Consider the following 22,304-nt stretch of genomic DNA (forward strand, 5'->3'; position numbering starts at 1 on the left):
GCATGCTTTGGAAGTAAGACCCCCAGGACTTGGTGGTGGGTTCACGCTGTGAGGGTAGGGAGGCTGAGCTGTCAAGGATCATTCTCAGGTTAATGACATCAATATCTGGGTAGATAGTGGTGCCATTTCCTAGGACAGGAGACAGTGAAGGAAGAGCGGGTTTGGGACTGGACATGGCCAGAATTCTTTTCTAGATATTTTGTAGTTAAAATGACTCCTAAGCATAGATGTAAGGTAGGTAGTTTAATACATGAGTCTGGACTCCCAAAGATATAACCACTCTCATTATATTTGGGGGTATCCTTGGACTGCTTACCTGCATGGATCTTATTCCCTGGGAGGTTTGGAAAGAGTCAAAGCCTTTCCTTTGATTGCATTCTCTAGTGGAAATGTTTCTTTTAGGTTCTCATGAAACTCAAAATCCTGTGGAAAGATTGCTGATTCACCCCTAACAGATGCTAAAGATTTCCAAAATGGTAGCTTGCATTGTGGTCCACATCTGTAACTGATTGGGCAGCCCGACTTTACAATTTGCTGTAGGCTACGAGCAGAAACAAATGCATAATGTTTGTTTTTATTCATCCCTTAAATACTTAAAGGTAGTATTGACCACTTTGACAACCATCAGAGATCAAGTAACTAAATTATCTTATACTGAAGATGACATGGATAAAGCTTGGAATCAAATTGCTACTAGCATCTAGGGTGGGAAGCAAACTCAGGAATCAGTATTCTCTTCATATTTTTTTGTAGAATAAAATTATGTATTTGTGGAGAAAGACCATTTGCTGTTTTTCTGAAGAAGTATCCACTGAGAAAACCCTGAAGAACATGTTCAAACATATAAAATTTGCCTTGAATGTTGAAAAAAAAATCTTTGCTGAATTTTCAAATGAGTCTTCTTTGCTAAGGCTGTCCTTAGAGTTCCTATGTGTGGCGTCCTGTAGGGCTATTTACAGAAGTCATTTCTTTACTCATCCCTCTGGGGTTGGTGGTGAGGATAAGGCCTATTCTTTAGTAGAAGTTACCAGTTGGTGCCCCCAAAATGGTGTAGAATTCAAGTCCTAAACATTTCCAGGCTGTGGGATACTACAGACTTGAGTCAGTGACTCAGTTGCTTCTTTTCGTTAATGGCAGATTCCACTAGTGGTCTCAGAACCAAGAATAGGCTTGGTAGCATCAGATGAAACAGCTAGCTCTAAGGCTTTTCTTCCTCTCCTCAAAGTTGGCCTGCTCTTTCTGAACTTGCACCCAGAACCCTGAGATAAAGGTGTGTTTATTTAGCATTCGGGATGCATTTATTTCCTCCTGCTGCTTCTTTGGTCATGGACTTCTTAGTTTTTCTGGCAGGAATTACCACGAAAACTTTTGTAAGGAATAAGAGTTTGCATCCTGTGTGTGCATGTGTGCATATGTTTCTATAATTTCTTCCAAAATTTCAGGCTTCAAGACTGTTATTTCATAAAACATTCCATGAGTCTTAAAATGCAGAAGCCATTATCTGCTTACTGTCTGGCAGAATCCCCCTGATTCCTTCTGCTCTGTTTCAGGAATTCTGACAAGGGTGTGGAGGTGGCCTTCCTCGGCACTCGCACAGGCCTCTCGAGAATCAACCTGTTTGTTGGGGCCGAGCAGCTCACCAATCAGTAAGTAGGGAGCTCCTGAAGTGGGACAGTGAAAGGGAAGCTTATACCATTTATTGATTCCACCAGCAGTAGAAACAAAATTCAGGCCACCCCAGGCCTGTTGACATTTTTCCTCTCTGTTCTACCTCGGGGGCCGCAGTGTATGTCTTCACCTGCCCATTGTTGGCCCTTCCACGACTCTGTGTTTTTCACGCTTGTTGGCTTCTGTCCACTGTCCTGGAGTCCTCTCCCGCCCTGGTGAGTCATTTCGCTCAACTCTGGAGATGGTGTGGCTGGTAGGGGAACAGCCAGTGGGAGGACTCACTCACCTCCTGACAAATGACTGGAGGGCATTCAGCTGTCCCGCAGCTCTGCTGAGGAATTCCTGCCTGTCCCGAGAAGCAGTGTTTCAAGTCTGGTGTTTATTTGTTTGTATATGTTTTAGTAAATCTCTGTGCCTCAGCTCGGAGACTGAGGGCCTGTAGAGCCCCACACTCGGGAGCAGGCATTCTGGTGGCTCTCGGGTTTGACAGTGTTTCCTTGTTCTTCTAAAGAGACCCAGATGGACAGTGGGCAGAGTGTCACCAAGTTCAGTACCCAGATGCCTTTTAAAATAATTAATTAATTAATTATTTTTATTTTATTTATTTTTGGCTGCGTTGGGTCTTTGTTGCTGCATGCGGGCTTTTCTCTAGTTGCGGCGAGCGGGGGCTACTCTTCATTGCAGTGTGCGGGCTTATTGCAGTGGCTTCTCTTGTTGCGGAGCACAGGCTCTAGGTGCACGGGCTTCAGTAATTGTGGCACATGGGCTCAGTAGCTGTGGCTCGCGGGCTCTAGAGTGCAGGCTCAGTAGTTGTGGCGCATGGGCTTAGTTGCTCCACGGCACGTGGGATCCTCCTGGACTAGGGCTTGAGCCCATGTCCCCTGCATTGGCAGGTGGACTCTTAACCACTGCACCACCAGGGAAGCCCTCAGATGCCCTTTTATTTATTTATTATTTTTTTGTGTGTGTGGTACGCGGGCCTCACTGTTGTGGCCTCTCCCGTCGCGGAGCACAGGCTCCGGACGCGCAGGCTCAGCGGCCATGGCTCACGGACCCAGCCACTCCGCGGCATGTGGGATCTTCCCGGACCGGGACACGAACCTGTGTCCCCTGCATCGGCAGGCGGACTCTCAACCACTGCGCCACCAGGGAAGCCCCAGGTGCCCTTTTAAACCACTGCTTGGCCCCTGTGTCTGTCTTCAGAGAGCCACAGGGTCTTAATTCTTCAAATTGGTATTTGACCAGAGCTGGTGTGAGCCTGGGAAGTCTTTCCTGAGCCCATTAATATGTTTTCTCAATTTCTTTTCTCTGAAGTAAGAGACATTATTAGGCCAGGGATGAATGGAGCCTAAGATTCAGAGAGTTTGCAAAGTGTGTGTTTGTGATTCCAGAGGTTACCATGGAACTTCACAAATCCTGACCTTCAGGGTCCCTGAGAGGGGGGAGGTGGGGATAACCAAGGCACAGGGTGGCCACCAATTTGAGAGGGGTTGGCCCATCAGGAGCCCAATGAGGAAACACTCCTGTCCCATTAAGCCCAGCTTAGCTGTGCTCTTGTGTCTCTTAGATGAGGCCCGGACACCCACCATATGATCTTTTAAGACCAGGTCTGGTAAGTGGCAGATCCATAGATTTTTGGATGCTTTGTGAACTGGCTTTTAATGCCCATCTGAGGACTCTTTCTTCCTCAACTTCTCAAATTTGTCATTTATGAAGTTGACTATAGTTGTGACTTGATTCTTTTCAACTCCTCTTTACCCCTGTACCCCCAAACAATTACTTTACAGAATGCAAGTTCTTAGGAAGGACTAGAAGTGTTGGGATACACATTGCCTTCTCCTTTTAGGACCCAGAGTGGCAAAGGGAGACACAGGAATAGACTTTCTAGTGCTCAGAGCAAAAAACTGTTGTATGTTTTGAGATTAAGACAAATAAACAGGAAAAGTACTAACAGCAACAAAACATAGCACCTTGCTAGTCTTATATACAGGTGATTGTGATGGATTTGAAATGTGGCAGGACCACACTCAGGACTGCTGGGATGTGTACCTGGTTCACCTCACTTGATACATCTGAAAAATGGGTTAATGATCTCCCTGGTTTACTGTGAGGATCAGAAAACCTTCGGATGTGAAACTGCTCTGGGAAGCTAAAAGTATCTACAACTATGAATTCTTTGTGACATTATTGTGACTCAAAGTGAATACTCATTGGTTATCTGGTTGGGTGAAACAATTCTTGTCTTCAGGAAAATCCTATCATTGATTCATGTAGAGGCACCTTGACTTCCATTGTCTTAGCGTCTTATACCTGCCTACCCACTCCAATCAAATGATATTTGTTGATACCCAACTATTTGGATGCGCTCTATTAGCCAGGTCTAGAAAGGTTTTAGAATTTCTATGTTTTTTTTTAAAGAGAGCATACAAGGAAGAGTTCAAAGTATTGGTGATAGGTCTGGGTAATAGAAAGTTCCCATCCTAGAGCTATACTATCATCAGGCTCCTACACTGAGGTTCTATCTCCTGTCCCTACCACATGCTTTTCGAATTAGATCCATTATAGTTCATGGCTTCTGTAACCTGCCACCATCCCCAATATTAATATATCCTGTGCTTTCAGTGTGGCCTTTTGGAGCACGTGTAGTAACACACATATAGCAACCTGTGATGTCAGCCTCCGCCGTATGGTTACTGCTCTCCTCCTAAGTCCTAAGTCAGTCCTAAGACAGTCCTAAGTCTAAGAAATTATCACTTCACAGCTTCCATTTAAAGCATAGAGAATGAAAAAACTCTTGGGCTTTAAGAATCCCATATATTTGTGTGAGCCGCTTTCAGTTTACTTAGCCCCTTCACACATGGTGTTATGTTATTCTGATAGTATCGTGCTAAGTGTAATATTATTATTCCCACTTTGTAGATGAACAAATGGGGCTCGGAGACTCAGTAACTAACCCAAGTAACTCACCCAAGATCATTCAGCTCTGCCTAAAACCTAGACCTGTCTCACCCAACACCACAACAGTCCCTAGTATCCAGAAGTAAGAACAGTCCTGTTTGGCTGGAGGGTAGGGAGGGGGGGAAAGAAGCAAAGATCCCCATGTGGACCCATTTTTACCTCCTTTACCCTTTTTATAAGAAGAGAGAGATCTACCTAAGATGTTGATCCTCTCAAGGATATGTATCTGTGTGTTTGGATTTTAAGGCAAGACAAAGCTTTCTGACTCCCTTTGGTCTTCTGGTGTGATTTCTGGAGGCTTTGTTGGCTTGCTTCAGATGCTAAGACTATTAGTTCACTAGGTATACTAGGAAAAATCATTTCACCCACTGGAGTCTGACTGCCAGGACTCTACAAGATATTTCTGAGTAATCTGGGGTATACAATGTTACACAGGTCCTCTCTGTACTGAGAAAAGCAGGTTGGGGTTCTAAAAGCCAACATTATTTTTACCCAACAAAAGCTGCTGGCATGCACTCGTGTCTGGCTTTTCCTTGCTGAGTGGTGCCATGCTCTTCTTATTCTTTTCTATTTCAAGGGACTTCCTGAAAGCTGGAGACAAGGAGAACATCTTTAATGCAGACCATTTCCCTCTCTGGTACCGAAGAGCCGCTGAGCAGATTCCAGGGAGCTTTGTCTATTCGATCCCATTCAGCACAGGTGGGTACCCTTGTTGGAGGCTGGCTGTGTCCCTTTGGTCCTGATGGCCTGGGCATTGCGTGCAGAGTATGAGGGAGCAGGCTGGATGCTAAGGGAGCCAAATTCAGTCTTGAGAGCCAGTGTTGAATATTGGCCTAGCTCTGAACCAGTGACCAGTTCCATAAGTGTTGCTGCTCCAAATAAAAGGAAGCTTTAACTTAACCAGATTGTGTAAAAAGCATGTCAGGAAGCAGGACTGTTATTTTGTACCATGTGGAATTTGAATACAAACTTCTTAATAGATTTTTTTTTAATCTAAAATGTGATCATGGCCCTACTTAGAGAAAATTCATACAGCCATAACATCCATTGCCAGAACCTTCAGCAAGTCAGATCACTCTGGAGGCCCACAGTTCTCCATCAGAACTGATTTAAATCAACATGCAAGAGTAAGGACTAAGATTTTGTATAGCCTCGTGCTCTCCTGACAGGGAGCTGTGGTGACCAATGTGAGGCACATAGCCAATGATTCTTCCAGTCTTAAGGTTTTACGATATTGTAAAAAAAACTAAGATCACCTCCCTCCAAAAAAGAACTGAACATTACCTTATTTCAACCAGTTTTAGAAGCAAGACAAACTGGAAAATCTTTTCAATTGTCCTCGGCTTTTTCTTGTTTCATGCATCTGATATTTTTGGTGCTCAGTCTGTGTAAGGCTCTGTACCGTGCCTTGTAGAAACTTCAGAGATGAATAAGACATAGTTCTATAAACTTGGATTGCTCTGGACAGTTCAATATATACTTATGTTTTATATTAGGGCCTTTTGTATTAATCTCTTGCAAGCATTCCCAAGTCAACCCTAATGGAGACTCTCTAGCGCTTAGTGTCATAGCCCCTCCCAGAGTTTTGGCACTTGCTCATTTCCATGAATGAAAACATCTTTAGAAATAAGGCTTTCAAAATTTGTGGAAGAGATGTTGGCAAGAGTTGTCTAATAATTATTTAAATGGACTCATTAGGAAGAGGGTCCCTCATTAATGAAGATATTCAAGGAAAGGCCAAGTGTTATTATAGAAATTCCCTCCCTAGGTGGGGTTTTAGAGGGGATTATCAGTTAGGTTCCTTTAAGGACCAAGATTCTTGGAGTCTGTGCTCCTGTGGTGACAGGCCTATGTTTAGCCACGGCCATGCACATACACGTGTTCTCAAATATAAATTTCCAGGTACTAAGGCTCTTTCTTTATATGTTTATCTGTATCACATTTCATTGCTGAAAATATCAACTAAGAGACAGTGGACTTTCTAATTCTGCTGCAAACCTATCAATAATAATGTCTTCTTTTATCGTGCAGTCTCATGATACTTTCTTTTTCGTAGTCTTCTAAAGAAAGAAATAGAACTTAGCTTGCTAGATCTGGACAGGAGCCATCAGGTTATCCAGAAGGGCTTTTTCCCAATACTGGACAGAGAGGAGGAGCTATGGGCAATGAGAGCATCTCCCAGAAGTGCTCTGTGTGTGTGTGTGTGTGTGTGTGTGTGTGTGTGTGTGTGTGTGTGTGTGCGCGCGCGCGCGTGCGTGATGGCTCCTCGTGTCAGTTTGCTTTGTTATTATTCACCATTTTTCCTACAAAGAATTATGTCTGGAAAAAAATTCTGATTAATTAAGGCTGGCTGTTGTCTGATTGGTTTTTGGCAGGTGGGGTTTTCACTGAACTTTCAATGAAATCGCATAATAAAAAAGGAATTTACCTTGTTCATGGTAAAGTTATGGATGACATAATATCTTAGGAGATTTCGTGGCCCCTTTAGATTTGGAGAAAATGTTAAAAATCACCACATGCAGGTGTTGTGGTGGAGCTCTCCCTCGTTTTTTTCTCCTGTGTGTTGAATACCTGTACGCACTGGAAAAGAAGCTGGTTTTTATTACAACTTAGACTCGGGCCAGAAAATTCTTAATTGCTTTGGTCATAAGTGTATTCACATTCAGATCTGCCTTCTCCCTGATTCTAAATTCAATTGGATTCCATTCAGCTCACATTCATTGAACCTTTTAAAAGGTAGGCACTGGACTAACAATTATTAACTACGGGCATTAGGAATTTGTGCTCAGCGTCTTTTAATTCATGAGTATTAGAAACATTGTTAGTAATTAAAAATCTCTTTATACTAATACCATATTGTTATCACATTAATAAGAGTTTGAGGTAAGGATTGCATTCCAGCTCTATCCCTGTTTAGAATGGTTTTGTTCAGAAAAACCATTCTTGAAATTAGAATTTTATAGATCAGTAAAGTTTTAACCAACAGATCAGAGCTAGAGTTCTCAACTCACTGTAAAATAATTTCAAAACTTTATCTCAAGCAGCTCTCCATGGCTATATTTAGAAAGGCAATATAAATATGAAAACTGACACGAGTAAACACTTATATTAGTAACCACAAATTTTTAAAAATGTGGTCCCTCCATGGTAGTTAATAATTTTGATGTGAAGCGGCTGGACATTCCCCATTGGGGGTGGTCATAACTCGGTGCAGTGATTCCTTCAGCTGAGAGGACCGCCCACCCAGCACCTATCGCCTCACAGGGCTGCCCAGCTCCGAGTTCTGGGAAGCAAGCCCCAGCAGTCTGCAGAACTGGTGACTGCAAACCAATACCATCACTCTCTTAACATAAGCTCTATGACTGTCTTCATTTTCGTCATCGTGTTTTGTTTTGTTTCTTCTTACAGGAACAGTTAACAAAAGCAATGTGGTGACAGCAAGTACCTCCATCCAGCTCCTGGATGAACGGAAGTCTCCCGTGGTGGCAGGTAAATGATGGATTTCAATCAATGAGTGTAAAGTAAGCATGGTGTCCATATCATTTGTCAACTACTTCCACGTATCAGAAACTTGGCTTTGAAAGGTAAAAAACATTAAAAACTACTTCCTCTTCATCTTAGCATCATCTTCTCCAATCCAGGGCTCTGAAACCTGGTGGAATTTGATGTGAAAGCAGAAATATTTCCTAGGATTTTATTCTTAAACTCTGAGCCAGTAAGAAATTGTTGGTGCGTGCAAAAGATCATTTCTGGACAGTAGGTGCCGTGAACACTTAAAGTAAGCTCCAGATCTTCCACTTCTATGTCATTAGGATAACAGGGGCCGTACAAGGAAATTGTGGGTTTGTTTTAGGCAAATACAAGCTGAAATGTGCACCTCTCTGGAGAGCGTGAGATTTTCATCGCCCTAATCCCCCTGAGTGATTAGAGTTAGATGTATCTACAGGTGCTGGGTTTGGGACCAGGAGAAAGCCAAAACATTTTATGATTGAGTCTTGAATTATCAAAGAAACCCTGTCTCTGGCTTTTCCCATCTCTCTCACTCTCAAGAGTATCAGTAGATTTTTGTGGCTGGCTGGCGGCTTTCATTGGTGGTATTTGGCCTAAAGGACCAGAAACTGCCACAAGCCCTCTTTTGAGGACAGCTGCTGAGAAAATGGAGCCTAAGAGCGTGTCTGGCACATTGTCTATTTCTGATAAATAATTGTTGGAGCCTTTGGTTGACGAATGGGTGAGACACTCCAAGTATCATCCTGATATTGGCTAGATTTACCAAAGGGAGTCATTTTGTTTTCAGTAGCCTCTCTCAGTAAGCTGTACCACAGGGTGATTTTGAACATCAGCTTCTGTGGTGGCTCCACACACTGAATATTTGTGGGAAGGAATTCAAATGGATCAGACATGTTTCAAGTGGTTGTTCTTTGGCTAGGAAATATTCCTTTTCCCCCCCACTTTATTTCTGATATAGCCTATACATCATAATTGTATTCTCATAGATTAGCAGGGATTGAAAGATTTGGGGACAGTTGTGCCCTGGTTATTCCTGGGTTTTTGGGTATAGCAAGAAAGACAGTCTTATGTATCTGACCTGTAAGCTCATCTTGAACTATGCAGACCTATAACTAATCAGCCAGGAGATAAGGGCTGTGAAAATTCAGGGCTGCTGTTCTTACTGTCTCATGTTCCTTGAGGAAAATAGGAGACAGGATCATTTAACTCAGCAAGATTTATTTTTGCTTAAAGGTCAGCCTTACTCGCCTCCAGGCTGACCCAGCCAGCTAGTTCTGGAGGCATGTTATCTCCCTGGAGTTGGGGCCACATGCAACAGCTGATAACGACATGGTCTGAACCAAACTGTCTGTCTGTGTGTTTGAAATTTCTTTCTAAAACCTTTTCCTTGAATTTCTCATTAAGTCATTATGAAGGATGCTCTGTTTTGGCCCTAAGATCACTGTGCCCATCCCAGCCACATCTGTCCAAGTTTACAAACTGTGTGCTCAAATGTTTCCAAATGGCTTATATTTCATAAATGTCTATTTGGCTGAGTATGGGCAAAACATGGACTCAGCCTGGGCACTGTGTATCCAGTGTGGAGAAGACCATGACTTTTCCAAATGGCATGCTTGTCTACTGTTGAGTTATACAGTTGGCCAGAGACCACAGGCAAGTCATGAGACATGGTTGGCCCACCCTGAGTGGGTGGGAGAGACATATTCCTGTTTACTACGACTCACTATGTGTCAACTCGTACCCATTTTCAGAAGATAATTACAGAGCAAGACAAAGAAACAGGGTTATCCAAGGAACTGTATTTAGTCCTTACCTTCTAAATCTGATGATTATTAATCTTCTTTTTTAAAGCGGGTCTTATAGACATAAGATAAAACAGAATTGCTCAGTTTTGATCTTGAAGGCTGACATGGATGCAGCACCGTGAAGGCAGTGACTTCAAAAGGACCTTTATGTCTCAAAAAGCAGAGAGTCCTCTTCAGCACTTCCCCCAAATTTCATTGACTCTGACTCACCCATCATGTCACTGGGTAATTAGGTTTGGTCACTTTCTTCTGTGTATTCTCCGCAAATTTAAGTAGACATTGTTTACTACTCTAAAATTTAAAAGCCCATTTTAATTGGGGAAGAAACCTTGTTTTGGCAGGTGAAGATGAATAGGTGAGCAGGCTTTTCCCCCACCAGTGTACTTCCAACAGCAGATGGGATACAGCCAACTGACAGCAATTTGGGGCTTCAATGAAATCCTTGTGTTAAATTGAAATTTTTCTGAAAGGAAAGGTGTACAATTTTAGTTTATTATCAAGGACTACTTTGAAAAGCCTGCACTGCTCCCAGATCTGATCTGGTGTTCTCATGTTCATTGGCTACATATGTCTGTTTGGGATAGAAAGTTTCTTGTTTTGGTTTTGTGTGTGTATCTCTCTGTGTGTGTGAGTGTGTGTGTGTGTGTGTGTGTGTGTGTGTGTGTGTGTGTGTTATTCTCTTCTTTCTCTCTTTTTTTCTTGTTTTTTTTTTTTCCAAACAAAAACATTTAGATAGTCATCTGTCAATGACATCTTTGAAGAAAGGGCAGTCAGTCAGACTGGGCCGGATTCCATTTATACGTCAGCCTCTGTGCATAAATGGGCCCCATACATCTTCTTGGCCTATGACATTGCTTACAGTCCTTCTCTTGAGGAACTTGCCAACTCTCCAGCTGCCACTAGCATGCTAAATTTGCTTCATTGCTTTCCAACTGCAAAGGAAGAAGTGGTATGACTTTCTCTTTGGCCCACCAAGTCTCTCCAGAGCCCTGGAACCTGCTGTGTGTGTCAGGACCCTAATCCATTTTTCTGTTGTTATTGGAGATGCAAGCCTGGGACTGTAAGGTCCACGTAGGTTTGTCACTTACTCTATAACTTGCTAAATGTGTGGTCTTGGGTCCCTGAAGTTCTATCTAAAATAGGGTTGGGATTATTATCTCTCTCACCTTACTCTGGGTTGATTTGGGGATAAAAAGAGAAAACAAACAAGAAAATATCTGGATATGTGGAAGTATAAAATTGCTAGGATTTGAGGTGGCCCATTTTTATCTTCAAGTTGGCAGTATACCTATGCATTCGTTTGCTCATTTATTCAATAAATATTTCCTGACCTCGTGCTTTTGCCAGCACTCTAGATACAAATGAATAATAACCGGGCCCTGTAATTGACAGTTCCTCCCACAGCCCCCTGTCCCTCCCCACCAGAGAACTTTAAAAGAGCAGCTATTTTTAAAGCTATGTCTACACAGGACAAGTGAATTGAAAAGCTGAGCAGTCATCTAGAAGCTCCTAGAGGTCAAAGACTTCGTACTTTTCATCTTCTGTCCTTCACAGCATAACCCGATGGAGTCCCTGGAGCATAGTGGACCCTCAGTGAGGCTTCTATAAATTGAATTGAACTTGCAGAAACCTATTTGCCCTTACTTAGTTGTTATTGACTTGAGTTCCATAAATTACCTAGATCATGTTGTTAATTCTCCACTCCACTCTCAATGGAGAGACCAGGCCCAATAGAACAAGAGTCATAGACACTGTTTCCATCATGCTAGGGTGGAAATGACCTGGAGAAGAAAATAAATTCATTGAGGGGAGGAATTGAGCCAAGTTGGAAGGTATAACCATGCAGGGAATTTCTTCCCCTCCTTGGGGTGTTTGTCTGACCTTCTGTATTCTCCTTCTAGACTCTCGCTCTGACAAATACAAAATACTTAATCTCAGTTTTTGATAAGAAGTTCATATTACTGAATTTTTTAAGTACTAGGTAATAAATTCTGAATTATTTACATTTGCTTTAAAATGTAAATTTTAGCATATCAAAATCTAAAATCTCTTCTAAGATGTTCTAGTTTCATTTCTTGAATAAATTATAAACTCTCCAGAGACAAGGACCATCCCAATTACCTTTTTATTTCTAGTGCCAAGTGTGAGGGCTGATGTGGTAAATATGTCAAAATACTGACTAAGTGACTTGAGAAAGATGGGTTTCGTATTTACTTGCTCTCTGTAGGTACATACACTTGCACAGTTTACTGACCAAACAATAGGAACACAGTACTTGACCAAAGTCTAAGAGAGTCACTCAGCAGCTAAAACTGTAATCCACACCATAGTAAAATGATACAGACCAATATGGATATTTTAAGGAGTAGAAAAACTGTTTAGTGTCCATTCCTAATGGCAACTGCGTTAGCCCAGTAGTTGTCCCTGCATCAGCAGATGTCTTTTCTGAGGTCCAAGCATCTAACCTGATGCTTAGAATAGCTAATCTGGTCAGCAACAGACATTATAGGCATTATAGGCATTGGTTATAGAAATTAATATTTTTAACAGATTTATTGAGATATGATTTACATACCAAAAATTCACCTGTTTTAAGTATAAAATTTAATGATTACTAGTAAATTTGGGGGGGCTCTGATCTATTCCTTTGCAGGGAACACATACCACATTAGATCCATTCACTGGGGGAAATTGGAAAATGTGGGTTAAATGGTCTCATTTGCATAATTCTGGGCAGTGTAATGAAGGGGGATGCTTGATATTAGGACAAAGGATCTCATTTTAACCAGATGATTAAGAAAGAGATTGCTTAACATCAATGACCATTAGCTTTTGTCAGGTACATGCTGTTTAAACTGAGTGTACTATTTAATATACAGCTTTCCTTAGAATTGGGTAAATAATGTTGCCAAAATGTTATAGGCAAATATTCAGCTTATCAACTTTCCTTTGGTGGGATTTCATATATTTGGTGTATATGAGTTAACTAGTATTTAGGAATTACGCGTCAATTCTACATGGATAAACTTCTAGTTTGTAGATCTGAGCAAAGGGAATGTTTTATCATAGCAGAAATTAATACTTACTGATTAGATTAGTTGTTCTCAACCAGGAGCAGTTTTGACCCCCAGGAGACATTTGACAACATCTGGAAACATTTTTGATTGTCATGACTGGTTAGGAGGGGAGCTACTGGCATCCAGTGGGTAGAGGCCAGGGATGCTGCCAAACATCCTACAAGGCACAGGACAGCCCCCCAACAGCAAAGGATTGTCTACTCCACAATGTCAGTAGAGGTGAGATTGAGAAATGCTAGATTAAACTGACAGACAAACTTCAATTCTTGGTGCTTTCAAATTCAGTGTTTTTCCTTATAGGCTCATTTACAAAAAGATGTTTCATTTCTTCATTTTCTAATTAAATAATTCAATAAATATATATATATATGTATATATATATATATATATATGGCATCGACTATGTACCTAATGCTGAGGATACAGCTGAGAACAAGCACCCCAAAGGGCATTTTGGAGCGAGTCAGGGGATGATGATTCATACAGTGAGAGGGCACTGTTGGCATCCCCACCCTGAGGCTGGGGTGGCAGCTGCCCAGTGAAGACCCATTCCGACTAAGTTGCTGCCAGTGGAGGGGAGCCTCCACTTGTGTGGGAGGTACAGACAACAGACAAGTGTGGCAGGAATGGGAGGAAGAAAGGTGGGAAGGAGGGAGGGAGGGAGGGAGGGAGAGGGAATTTCTGGTAGTGGCTAATGCTCTGTAGAAAATGAAGTGTGGTTGGGAGTAGCAAAGGCAGGGAAGAACACTCATGTTCATGCTTGCATATGACAGAGGCAATGCTTCTCCAGATTGGGGGAAGATGGGGGCTCAGAGAAGGCCTCCCCGAGAAGGTGACATGAGTAGAGACTGGAATGATGAGATACAGCCATTATACAAAGATCTGTGGGAAGAGCATTCCAAGCAGAGGGAACAAGATTCCGGGAATCTTGAATGAGATCCCCCATACATGTTGTGTCTAGATGGGTTCTGTGAGACACAAATGAGTTTCTCAGGTTTGGGTGGTATTTACTAGGATCTAAATGCACCGCTGATGGGCAGATGGGCAGATGCCCCAGGGGGAGGTGAGTAACCCAAGGCAAGTCTTTGCTCTAAATGTCAGCTATGAGGTGGGGCTTTTTATATATTTGACATTTGCTTTTTTAAGTTGACTGGTGGGTGCCGTGAAGGGACAAAAGGAGGTCAAGGCCTGTAGGAATGACAACAGCAAACTTCATAGAAATGGATTAGTGATGTAGCTACCAATTATGCTGTATTTCAAGTCCGCAACAGAATCTGAGTTAGAGTTGGCCACATAGAACAGCTGCTCTGCATAGTGCGGGTAGCCAGTGACAGGGCACGCTGAGGATCATTGCTCCAGAAATAAAAATAGCCCAGAGTTTTGAGAAACTGGATCCTCTGTGCTAACTCTCCAGGACACTCACTCCCATGAGCCACTGTCCTTTTATAAACCTTATCAAAAGCCCCAACACATTCTCCACCCCATCAGCCACAGAATTTTGGAGTTACAGGTCCTTATACCCGGTTTTCGAGTTCTGTATCGGCAAGGCTCCTCTTTCTGAGGTCATAGTAGGATTTGGACATTAACCCTAATGTAAGCCAAGGATTTAGGAGTGAGTACAGGGCCATTTCTCCCCTCTTGCTCTGGGATTGAGTTTTCACATTTGTAAAACAAGGTTGATTGGTGCTTTGGTTGGATTTCTAACAGCGTAGTTTTTAAAGACAGAGATTTGTTTCATCACCACAGAAAAGGAGAAGAGTTAACCAGTAATGGAGTATGTCTTGCACCCAGATTCAGTCTGGCTTTGGGGGGACCCCTCTGGTTCCTTTTGAGAGAAATAAATGAATTCATATAAATAAAGTGCTTAGTGAATGCTTATAGTTGAGTGCTCAGTAATGGTTAGCTGCTAAATTATTATTGCTGCTGTTACCGTTGGTAAGAATGATGTATGTTACACCCACCACCTCTCATTAGTCAATGCTTATTGCCCTGTGCCGTCCCCTATGTGAAAAACTTACCTAGGTAATGTCGTTATGGTATCTTGAAATGTTTCATAGTAAAACTTTGAAGCTCACACTTTCATGTACTTATTCCTTAGAACAGAGGTTGACAAGCTGTAGCCCATAGGAGCAAATCTAGGATGCTACCTGTGTCCTTCTTTTAGGGTTTTACTGAGATATATTTCACACACTATTAAATTTACCATTTCAAGTGTACAGTTTATTGGGTTTTAGTATTTTGCAGCTTGTGCAACAATCTCTACAATGTAATTTTAGAACAATTTAACATCCCCCCCAAAAACCCCCCATACACACACACACACACACACACACACACACACACACACACACACACACGCACGCATGCACACCCCTTCATTCTTGATATCCCACTCCCCTTTCCAGCCCCAGGAAACCCACTAATCTACTTTCTGTCTCTGTGGATTTGCCTATTCTGGGCATTGCAGATAAATGGAATCATACAACATGTGGCCTTTTGTGATTCGCTTCTTTCACCGAGCTTAATGTTTTCAAGATTCATCCATGTTGTAGCAAGGATCAGTCCTCTGGCTTTTTTTTTTATTCTATTTTATTTATTTATTTGGCCATGAGGGCAGCATGTGGGATCTCTGACCAGGGATCGAACCCGCACCCCCTGCATTGGAAGGGAGGTCTTAACCAGTGGACCACGAGGGAAGTCACTACTCTGGCTTTTTAAACTGCCAAATGATATCCCATTGTATGTATGTATAGCATCCTGTTTATCCATTTATCAGTTAATGGACATTTGGGTTGTTCCCACTTTTTAACTATTATTAATAATGCTGATATGAACATTCATGTACAAGTTTTTGTGCAGATATGTCTTAATTTCACCTGGGTAGAAATTGGAATCGAATTGTTGGGTCATATGGTAACTCTAGGTTTGATATTTTGTAGAACAGACAAGCTGTTTTCCAAAGTGGTAGCACCTTTTTACAATCTCACCAGCAACATACGAGGCTTCCAATTTTTCCACATCCTTACCAATGCTTACTATTGTCTATCTTTTTTATTTTAGCCCTCCTAGTAGGCGTGAAGTGATTTGTATTTCCCTAATAACTAACTACACTGAGCATCTTCTCATGTGCTTGTCAGCTACTTGCATATCTTCATTGGGGAAATGTCTATTCAGATCTTTTGCCTATAATTAGGTTATTTGTCTTTTTGTTGTTGAGATATAAGTTCTTTTTATAAGCTGGATACAAGTACCTTGTCAGATATCTACCAGCTGTTTTTGTAAATAATGTTGGATAGAGAGCACATGGACTAAAAAGCCAAAAATATTTACTGCCTGACTCTTTACAGAAAACATTTGCCAACTCCTGCTTTAGATAAAAATATGTCACAGTCCATTTTTTTAAAAAAAAACACCTAAAATGCTAATTTGTTCACTCATTTATTTCACCATCTTTTTATCTTATGAAAATGAAGGGAATATTTAAATCAGAGGCTGTGTAAGTAGATATTAAAGACAGAGCTTCCTGTATCAGAAGGTATCCATCATTGTGCCTAATGTTTTTATATATGTGGTTACAGAGAAATTCCAGTCAAAGATCCTGAGCTTTCTAAAATATATGCTCTCCCTGTCAGTCAAGAGAGTGATTTACTTAATCTTTGCTCTAGTTTATAAACCTCTGAACAGTGTAATCAGCATAATGCTTGTTAGAACATTGGAAATGCCCTCACATGCTTTGGTGGAAAACAGTTTCTGGGATACTTTTTTTCCCCAACATGGCTCATGAGAGATTTGAGGATTTATTTAGCCACCCTTATCCAGGCAAATCTCCTAGTAACCTTAGTGGGATTTTGATCTCGGTGAAGATTAGAATATATATGACTCAGGCTAAGTGAAGGGCCAGAGAGGATAAATGAGCTGACGTACATTTCCCCTCCCTGGGAAGAGGGGGCATGACCAGAGGCTGCAGCATAAATGCTTTGACAGTCAGTCAGTGGACTCTTGCTCATGGAAAATGTTTTTGCCAGTCTGTGGTGGGAAAAGGACAGTGCTGATCAAAGGTTCTTTATTCCAATGGCCTCCTACAGTTTGCACTCACCAAGAGCTCCCACGTTCTATTCTGGGTGAAAAGATCTGCACGAGGTCGAGATCAGTGTCTGAATGTCATTCCTACTTCAAGGCCAAATTATATATGACCAGGCTCAGGCAGACTGGAGTGTACATTTGTCTTAAAACATAAAAAGGAAGTTCAGAGTGAAAACATAGTGCATGGGCATTTTATATGCTTTTACTTCACTAGCCTTCATCTATCAACTTCCAGATTTTTGCTGATATAGTCAGTTTTTTTAAGCCAAAATTATTTTTGTTATCAAATTATTTTACTTGTGTTATTTCTCATTTTTTATGCTCTTCTCACTTCCTCTCTTTCATGCTTTCTGGAACCCACTCCAACCAGGTTTCATCCATAGTGAATCATTTTTCGTCAGGGTTACCTGTAGCTCCTACATTACCAAATCCAAAATTGAACTTCAGATGTTCATTTTTCTTCGGTGAGCAGCACTTGGCCAAGCTGATCACGTTCTCCTTGCAAACCTCTTTACTTGATTCTTTGCCTACCTCACTGCCCACCCTCCTAGGCCTCCTTTGCTGACTTTGTTCATCTCCTGATTGTACATGTCGGAGGGCCTCAGGGTTCCTGTCCACTCTCAAGCTTTAAACACCATTCATGAGCTGGTGATTCCCAAGCCCAACCTCTCTCCCTTGACTACTCAGTGTCCCTGCCTCTCAAATAGGCCCATCAAATGCAATCGATTCCACATTTAAGTCATTCTAGTTATCTTGTTATTCAGTCTAAAAACTTTGGAGTCATTCTTTTTTAAAAAACATTTATTATGGATAATATTGAATATACTAAAAAGTAATAGAAGCATAAGAAGAAACCCATGTATCCTTCATTCAAATTCCTACTCCACTAATTAATGATATGACCTTGAACAAGCGACCCAAACCCAATGATTATGTATCTTCATCTGTCATGTGGCAGTAAAATGCTCACATTTTTGGTTAATTTGAGACTTAGAGGAAAATGAAAATACTACACTGAAAACAACTGGCACAAAACTGGGTGTTCAATAAATGTTGATGGTGGTACTATAATTGTTCTTTTCCAAATAATTAATATAATAATTCCATAGTCTTCATATTGTGGTTAACCAGAATGAATGAAGAACGGCAGGGGTTGGGTTGTATTATACTTTCTAACCCCATGCTCCTGCAAACTGCATTTATCAGGTGTGCAATTAATTATCTGTGCGACTTTGGGATAATTCCTTTCCTTTTCCATGCTTCCAATTGCTATTTGTAAAATAAGAATATGGAACTATATGAGGGTAGCAGATAGGTTTAGTCTCATAAGTCGACTCCAGTTGATCAGGAGTAGGTACCTAGAAAACAGATTAAAAAAGATTCTGAGGCCAGACATCAGCAATGTCTGAAACAGGTAGGGAGGCTGGTCACAGCTATTCTGAAATTTGCCAGACCTAGACTAAATGCTCTCCAAGGACTTTCCCAACTCCCAATCCTCTTTTTCTTTTTCTGGCTCTTCTTGATGAGTCTTTGAAACTGGGTCACATCCTATCCATCCAAATGAATACTCAGTGTCATTGGAGTGAAAAGTAGGTGTGGATACTCCAGTCAAGAATCTGAAAAGAGGGCAGACTTCCGGGAAGATGGCAGAAGAGTAAGACGCGGAGATCACCTTCCTCTCCACAGATACACCAGAAATACATCTACGCGTGGAACAACTCCTACAGAACACCTACTGAACGCTGGCAGAAGACCTCAGACCTCCCAAAAGGCAAGGAACCCCCCACGTACCTGGTTAGGGCAAAAGAAAAAACTAAACAGAGACAAAAGGATAGGGACGGGTCCTGCACCAGCGGGAGAGAGCTGTGAAGGAGGAAAAGTGTCCACACACTAGGAAGCCCCTTCGCGGGTGGAGACTTCGGGAGGCGGAGTGGGGGAGCTTGGGAGCCGCGGAGGAGAGCACAGCAACAGGGGTGCGGAGGGCAAAGCGGACAGATTCCAGCGCAGAGGATCGGGCCGACCGGCACTCGCCAGCCGAGAGGCTTGTCTGCTCGCCCGCCGGGGCGGGCGGGACTGGGAGCTGAGGCTCCGGCTTTTGTCGGAGCGCCGGGAGAAGACTGAGGTTGGCGGCGTGAACACAGCCTGCAGGGCGTTGGTGCGCCGCGGCTGGCCGGGAGAGAGTCCGGGGAGGGGTCTGGACCTGCCGAAGAGGCAAGAGACTTTTACGTCCCTCTTTGTTTCCTGGTGCACGAGGAGAGGGGATTGGGAGCGCTGCTTGAGAGAGCTCCGGGGACGGGCGCGAGCCGCGGCTGGGAGTGCGGAGCCCAGAGACGGACATGGGACGCTGGGGCCGCTGCTGCCGCCGCCGGGAGACCTGTGTGCGAGCACGGGTCGCTGGCCGCGCGCCCTTCCGGGGAGCCTGTGCAGCCCGCCGCTGCCGGGGTCCCGGGATCCAGGGACGGCTCCCCGGGAGAGCGCACGGCGCACCTCAGGCTGCAGCGTCACGCCGGCCTCTGCCGCTGCAGGCCCGCCCCGCACTCCGTGACCCTCCCTACCCCGCGGCCTGGGTGAGCCAGAGCCTCCGAATCAGCGGCTCCTTTAACCTCGTCCTGTCTGAGCAAAGAACAGACGCCCTCCGGCGACCTACACGCACAGGCGGGGCCAAATCCAAAGCTGAGCCCCTGGGAACTGTCAGAACAAAGAAGAGAAAGGGAAATCTCTCCCAGCAGCCTCAGAAGCAGCGGATTAAAGCTCCACAATCAACTTGATATACCCTGCATCTGTGGAATACCTGAACAGACAACGAATCATCCCAAATTAAGGAGCCCTGTGGATGAAAGGCTCTTGGTGCTGCAGCCAGGACTCAGTGCTGTGCCTCTGAGGTGGGAGAGCCAACTTCAGGACACTGGTCCACAAGAGGCCTCCCAGCTGCACATAATATCAAACAGCAAAAATCTCCGAGAGATCTCCATCTCAACGCCAGCACCCAGCTTCACTCAACGACCAGCAAGCTACAGTGCTGGACATCCTATGCCAAACAACTAGCAAGACAGGAACACAACCCCACCCATTAGCAGAGAGGCTGCCCCAAATCATAGTAAGTCTACAGACACCCCAAAACACACCACCAGACGTGGACCTGCCCACCAGAAAGACAAGATCCAGCCTCATACACCAGAACACAGGCACTAGTCCCCTCCACCAGGAAGCCTACACAACCCACTGAACCAACCTTAGCCACTGGGGACAGAAACAAAAAACAACAGGAACTACGAACCTTCAGCCTGCAAAAAAGGAGACCCCAAACACAGTAAGATAAGCAAAATGAAAAGACAGAAAAACACACAGCAGATGAAGGAGCAAGATAAAAACCCACCAGACCTAACAAATGAAGAGGAAATAGGCAGTCTACCTGAAAAAGAATTCAGAATAATGATAGTAAGGTTGATCCGAAATCTTGGAGATAGAATGGACAATAGAATGGACAAATTGCAAGAATCAGTTAACAAGGACCTAGAAGAACTAAAGATGAAGCAAGCAACGATGAACAACACAATAAACGAAATTAAAAGTACTCTAGATGGGATCAATAGCAGAATAACTGAGGCAGAAGAACAGATAAGTGACCTGGAAGATAAAATAGTGGAAATAACTGCTGCAGAGCAGAATAAAGAAAAAAGAATGAAAAGAACTGACGACAGTCTCAGAGACCTCTGGGACAACATTAAATGCACCAACATTCGAATTATAGGGGTTCCAGAAGAAGAAGAGAAAAAGAAAGGGACTGAGAAAATATTTGAAGAGATTATAGTTGAAAACTTCCCTAATATGGGAAAAGAAATCATTAATCAAGTCCAGGAAGCACAGAGAGTCCCATACAGGATAAATCCAAGGAGAAATACGCCAAGACACATATTAATCAAATTGTCAAAAATTAAATACAAAGAAAACATATTAAAAGCAGCAAGGGAAAAACAACAAATAACACACAAGGGAATCCCCATAAGGTTAACAGCTGATCTTTCAGCAGAAACTCTGCAAGCCAGAAGGGAGTGGCAGGACATATTGAAAGTGTTGAAGGAGAAAAACCTGCAACCAAGATTACTCTACCCAGCAAGGATCTCATTCAGATTTGATGGAGAAATTAAAACCTTTACAGACAAGCAAAAGCTGAGAGAGTTCAGCACCACCAAACCAGCTCTACAACAACTGCTAAAGGAACTTCTCTAGGCAAGAAACACAAAAGAAGGAAAGGACCTACAATAACGAACCCAAAACAATTAAGAAAATGGGAATAGGAACACACATATCGATAATTACCTTAAATGTAAATGGACTAAATGCTCCCACCAAAAGACACAGATTGGCTGAATGGATACAAAAACAAGACCCATATATTTGCTGTCTACAAGAGACCCACTTCAGACCTAGAGACACATACACACTGAAAGTAAGGGGATGGAAAAATGTATTTCATGCAAATGGAAACCAAAAGAAAGCTGGAGTAGCAATTCTCATATCACACAAAATAGACTTTAAAACAAAGACTATTAGAAGAGACAAAGAAGGACACTACATAATGATCAAGGGATCGATCCAAGAGGAAGATATAACAATTGTAAATATTTATACACCCAACATAGGTGCACCTCAATACATAAGGCAAATACGGACAACCATAAAAGGGGAAATCGACAGTAACACATTCATAGTAGGGGACTTTAACACCCCACTTTCACCCATGGACAGATCATCCAAAATGAAAATAAATAAGGAAACACAAGCTTTAAATGATACATTAAACGAGATGGAGTTAATTGATATTTATAGGACATTCCATCCAAAAACAACAGAATACACATTTTTCTCAAGTGCTCATGGAACATTCTCCAGGATAGATCATATCTTGGGTCACAAATCAAGCCTTGGTAAATTTAAGAAAATTGAAATTGTATCAAGTATCTTTTCTGACCACAATGCCATGAGACTAGATATCAATTACAGGAAAAGATCTGTAAAAAATACAAACACATGGAGGCTAAACAATACACTACTTAATAATGAAGTGATCACTGAAGAAATCAAAGAGGAAATCAAAAAATACCTAGAAACAAATGACAATGGAGACACAACGACCCAAAACCTGTGGGATGCAGCAAAAGCAGTTCTAAGGGGGAAGTTTATAGCAATACAAGCCCACCTT

At 42.5% G+C, this 22,304-nt stretch overlaps 1 protein-coding gene across 1 annotated transcript in view; it reads left to right on the plus strand.

The window, feature by feature from the left end:
• The window catches only part of CACNA2D3 (calcium voltage-gated channel auxiliary subunit alpha2delta 3), an 899,902-nt gene that overhangs the window by 632,543 nt on the left and 245,055 nt on the right, over positions 1 to 22,304 (plus strand). The window contains exons 24-26 of the mRNA XM_027121113.1: positions 1,551 to 1,646; positions 5,204 to 5,325; positions 8,035 to 8,115. Coding sequence (XP_026976914.1) covers positions 1,551 to 1,646; positions 5,204 to 5,325; positions 8,035 to 8,115 — 299 coding nt within the window. The remainder of the gene's footprint in view (positions 1 to 1,550; positions 1,647 to 5,203; positions 5,326 to 8,034; positions 8,116 to 22,304) is intronic.

Source organism: Aethalodelphis obliquidens, unplaced genomic scaffold (assembly GCF_003676395.1).
Source record: "Aethalodelphis obliquidens isolate GAN/ISIS:26980383/991018 unplaced genomic scaffold, ASM367639v1 scaffold22, whole genome shotgun sequence".
In the NCBI taxonomy this organism is placed as follows: domain Eukaryota; kingdom Metazoa; phylum Chordata; class Mammalia; order Artiodactyla; family Delphinidae; genus Aethalodelphis; species Aethalodelphis obliquidens.